This window comes from Quercus suber, unplaced genomic scaffold (genome assembly GCF_002906115.3).
Source record: "Quercus suber isolate HL8 unplaced genomic scaffold, Cork oak 2.0 scaffold_870, whole genome shotgun sequence".
Taxonomy (NCBI): Eukaryota; Viridiplantae; Streptophyta; class Magnoliopsida; order Fagales; family Fagaceae; genus Quercus; species Quercus suber.
This window is the reverse complement of record NW_027070300.1, coordinates 224,307-229,421: the sequence shown is the minus strand read 5'-3', so window position 1 is coordinate 229,421 and position 5,115 is coordinate 224,307. Positions and strand designations below refer to the sequence as shown.

The 5,115-nt window shown below is 36.5% G+C and overlaps 1 protein-coding gene across 1 annotated transcript; it reads left to right on the top strand.

The window, feature by feature from the left end:
• Positions 1-3,556: 3,556 nt before the first annotated feature.
• Positions 3,557-4,862, top strand: LOC112027147 (UPF0481 protein At3g47200). The gene is given in 2 exon segments (XM_065767967.1): positions 3,557-4,474; positions 4,476-4,862. Coding segments are annotated over 2 exon segments (1,305 nt in total).
• Positions 4,863-5,115: the final 253 nt, after the last annotated feature.

Sequence of the window (5,115 nt, the reverse complement as noted above, 5' to 3'; positions counted from 1 at the left end):
GAAAAGAAAACTCTACAAGGAACTAAATAGAAAATAAAGGATAATACCCAAACTAATTTTATTGCATAGCTCTTCCAATTTTCAAACTAATTTAAACATTTGGATTCATTACAAATATAAATATAAAAGAAGAAAAAAAAAAGTAATTAACCTTTCTAAGCTTCTTAGTAACAAGTATTTTGGGTATAGTTTGTTTTAAGTTTTAGCTGTTAACTTTTGTGTACAATTTTTTAAATCTTATTAATTCTTTTACAACCAACTAAGTTATGGAAGTCTCAAGTGCATTGTTTTACAATTTTTGTTTGTTTCTTTTGTTTAGGGGTGAACCAAATGTAAATTTGCAGGCTCTACGACATAAAAAATGTGAACAAAAAAGGAACACTTCTTCAAATTTAATCTCCAAAACCTAAATTTACTATAATTTGAAGTATCAACATTCACATATAAGTACAATGAAAAATCAACCTTATTTTTAACACATGTCAATAATTGAGAACTTCAGACCAGAGCAACATATTTTATTTTTATGACCTCTACACAATTTTAAATTCACAATTTAAGCATCCATGTAAAAAAACAAACTGGGCGAAGAAAAAATCACACAAAATAACTAGAGCTTTCTCTCTTGATTAAAACATAGTACCATCACACCATTAAACATAAACTCAATCAAAATTTCTAAAATTTCTATAGACTTGTGAACAATTGCATCTCATCATAGAAGCAACCAACAAAGCACTAAAATTAAATCCTCAGCAAATATAAACAAACCCAGAAACATAATCCGATTCCACAAACCAATTCAATCTCAAACAACAAATATAAAGTTTCTCAAAACAGAACCCACAAACCCACTGAAATTAAATCCTCAGCAAATATAAAGTTTTGACATTTTTTAGAAATTCAAAATAGAACCCACATACCCACTGTTTCTCGGCAAGCAAACGGTGAAACCCATTATATATAAACACTGTTTCTCACCTTTTTTTTTGGTTTTCACAGATCGTGTAGACTGATCAAAGCTCCGTGAGTGAGAGTTTTCTACTTCGGTGGACTTTATCAAACTTTAGGAGAAGAGGCCTGAGACGGTACACCTTGTTGTGGCTTTACCAAACTCTTCACCAAAGTTGATGAATGTGAGAGTGGAGACTGAGTGAGAGAAGAGGGTGACTGAGAGTGGAGAGGGTGAGTGAGAGAGGTCTTGAAGTGTGAGAGTGAGAGGGAGAGGGTGAGTGAGAGACCGTGAGACTGGAGAGGTGAGAGAGCTCTGTGAGTGAGAGACTAGAGAGGTGAAAGACTGTGAGAGAGAGGCGTTATTTTTAAAAAATCTCCTATTTCAAACAATTTCTTCTGATTCTTCACACGTGCTAACTGAAACAGACAAGACAGGTGACCACATTTTAAAATCGAGTTTCTAAGACTCGGTAATCGAGTCTCTAACCCTCAAGATCTAAGTGTTGTCCACGTCATTATAATCGCCAGGTGTACTCCACTTGGATGCTCAGTTAGAACTCGAGTCTCTAAGACTCGAATTCCAGGTGTACTCCACGTGGCCATTAGGCCACGTCAAACTAAAATACCGAGCCTTAAAGACTCGATTTATTGGAGCAAAAATCGAATCTTTCAGACTCGAGATGTTACTAAACAGTATACTTCGTAAACGGGGCCAACTAACTGTATAGTTGTACAGTTATGGTTAAATACCAATTTCGTTCCAAGTTTCACGTTGCATAAAAGTAATGCTAGTCCTGTAAAGTGTAGGATTGTAGGTTTACACTGTTGTTCATGTAAAGCTAACATAATTGTACTTATTTGCATGAATAAGTACATTGTTATAGTGACCTTAATATTAGAGCATCCACATCAATAGATGCATAATTTCTGTCTATTTTGTAAGAAAAAACATGTTTTTTCTATTTTACACACCTACTTTTACAAAACACCCAAATCAGTTTGTCAATTCTACACATTTATTTAATAAAATATTCATTCTTGACCCAATACCCAGCCACCATCAACGATCAGAGCAGCATCGATCATCAACCTAACGACGATCAAACAATGAGATCAAACAACCCACTAATCAAAACCCAGCCAACCATGTCATTGTTTCCCAACTCATTCACTCAACCGAATGACACCTCTTTTTCTGGCGAAGATGACGCGTTTGCATCGTAGCCAGTCTTGGAGATCTACGCCGATAAAACGATCGGTGAGGACTTCGATGGAGGGTTTCCTGGATCGGATGGTCCGATTTTGCCCCCTTCGATGGAGATGGGGCCTGAGGAAGGCTTCGCTCTTAAGAAATGGAGGAGGTACGTTTTCGAATTTCACTTTGTTTCTCTAATAGGCGAGAGATCAGGGCAGTGGTTATCGGTGACAGTGGCAAAAGATGATTTGATTGGCGAAAGATTAGATGGGTTGATGATTTGATCAAATGAGTAAATGGGAGTCGGGTTCTTTAGTCAAAGCAGGAGAGTGAGGTTCTTTGGTCAGAGCAAGAGAGTGAGTTGTGATTGAGAGCAACAAAGCCAAGGAGAGAGAGAAAAATTACTAAAATATTAAATGCAAGTGTTATAGTAATTGTGCATATATACACGATTACTGTAGCAATTGTGCATTTATGCACAATTTTACACCCACTGATGTGGGTTTTTTTTTTTTTTTTTGGCAAGATTTTGCATCCACATCAGTGGATGCTCAACGTTCCATAAAATTTGATTGCCATTTTTTTGATGCTATAGGTTATAGCGGATCCGGTAAGTTAGAAAAGAAAAAGGTTCAGCGCAACCTCGTTGGAGCAAGAAGCTTGGAGGGCTTAGGTACCTGGGTAAATTAGGCTTGGAGGGTCTATTACTGTTCATGTATCCCAACTACATTTTCTAGTGGATTATTGACCGCTTGGAGGGCGGCAGAGAGGTTTTACGCTAAGGGTTTCGATTTCCTTTTCGATAACACATCAAGTGTTGTCCTTATGTTTGCATCTCTCTTCCTTTATCCTTGCCATTTATTTTCTGTTGTGGATGTGATTATAATTGGCTTAGATTGTTTATCAATTCTGTGTTTGGCTTATGTTCATGTTTCGCACGTTAATTATTTGATAATAAGCTTGAATTAATATTTTGTAATTTGGGGTTTAAACATTCAAGGGTGTTTTACACACATATTGAACATTCAAATTAAATCATTTTTTATCTTTCAATCTTGGTCCCCGTAATTGGATGATGATGCAATAATATCCAGATAAAAACCTAGTTAAAATCCTGATGAAGATATGTATATAGGGTTGGGGCTTGAGGCAGGTGTCATTATGGAAGCTAGTGCATATAAAGCTTCTTGGACTAGGGCTTTGTAACAACTGAAACCAGGTTTCAATTGTTTTTTGGGTTATATGTAAAATAGTTTTGTGTGCAACAAATATTTTCCTTGGGCTAAGTTATGGAATCGTTGGAATGTATTTTATTGTTAATGATTGTTGTTTATTTGTCACTAGAAAAAGGAAGCTACCGATAGAAAAACATGTCCAACTTTACTAAAGAGATTATCATTGACATATATGCCACAAGACAAGGAGCCAGTTATCCAGTGGCACCACGATTGTTGCATCTACAAGGTCCCGAAGAGACTTCGCAAGGTAAAGGAAGAAGCCTACACTCCAAAGCTAATTTCAATAGGCCCTATTCATCGTGGCAATCTGGAGCTGAAGGACATGGAAATGCGAAAACAAAGATATTGCAACAAATTCTTTTGTCGGATTAAGAAAACCAAGGAGGAATTTGAAAGTTTCATTGAAGAAAACAAAGATAAGATTCGCAACTGTTATGCAGAAGAGATCACTCTACCTTGTGGGAAAGAATTTGTGAATGTGATTCTACTGGATTCTATCTTTATCATTGAGCTCTTCTGGATGACTTTTAAGAGGGAAGACAATAGAAAGGAGTATATATTAAGTAAACCATGGCTAGAGGAAGGCATAAAGAATGACTTGATATTACTTGAAAATCAGCTTCCATTTTTTATTCTTCACGACTTATCTGAACAAAGTGGGTGTAATATATCCTTTATTACACTTGCCTGTAATTACTTTTGCCCTGGTCATGAGGACTTATACACTGAGATGGAAGCAGTAAAACATTTTACTGATTTTTACAGACATTTCTACCATCCGCCGAATCAGAACCTTGGATATTCTATTGAACATCTATATAGTGCAACAAAGCTGGACACGTCAGGACTGATATTCCAGAAGTACCAGGAAAATCAATTTGAAGAAAATCCATTTAAAGAAAAAAGACGTTCGCTAGACATACAACTCAAGAAACCCAGGGAAATTTGTCCAACCATCAATTGCTCATGTCTCATGCATTGCTTCGAAAACTTTTCGTGCTTCAAATGTTTGCAAACTCGCTTGGTGGTCCCACAGTTTGTGGTAGAGGATGGAACCGAAGAACTTTTTCGAAATCTCATGGCCTTAAGAGTAGTGTCATTATCCAGATAAAGCTTACATATGCAATTATATCGTGCTATTGGATTTTCTTATCAACAGTAAAGAAGATGTGGAGTTGCTTGTTGACAAAAGGATTATTGTGAACTCGTTGGGAAGCAATGAAGCAGTTGCTGATATGGTTAACAAACTTTGCCTTGAAATTGTGGAAGTAAGATCCTATTATAGTCATATCGCTGGTAATCTTAATAAGCACTACGACAGCCCTTGGAAGCAAAATATGGCATCCTTGAAAAATGTATATTTCCGGGATATTTGGAGAGGCACAGCAACCGTTGTTGGGGTCTTAGTCCTTCTTATGACTATCATTAATTTCCTTAGGCCTTTTGCCAAGCATATGTGGCTTTCTCGATTGTGATATTTTCAGGTAGCTGGAAGTTTGGTATTGTGGTAGTTGTCTAAGAAATTTTCAATATGTTCAGCTTGTAATATCCTTTCCTTTTTATTTCCCCCCCCCCCCCCCCCCCCCCACCCCCAAAAAAAAAAAAAAAAGTGAAATAAAGTTTTTTTGTTTTTTTTTTTTGTTTGAGATAGAGTTTAAATCTATGACGTTCGCTCCTAATGACTTTATCATCAGACCAATACATCAATCAGTTTTTTGTGTAGGCGGG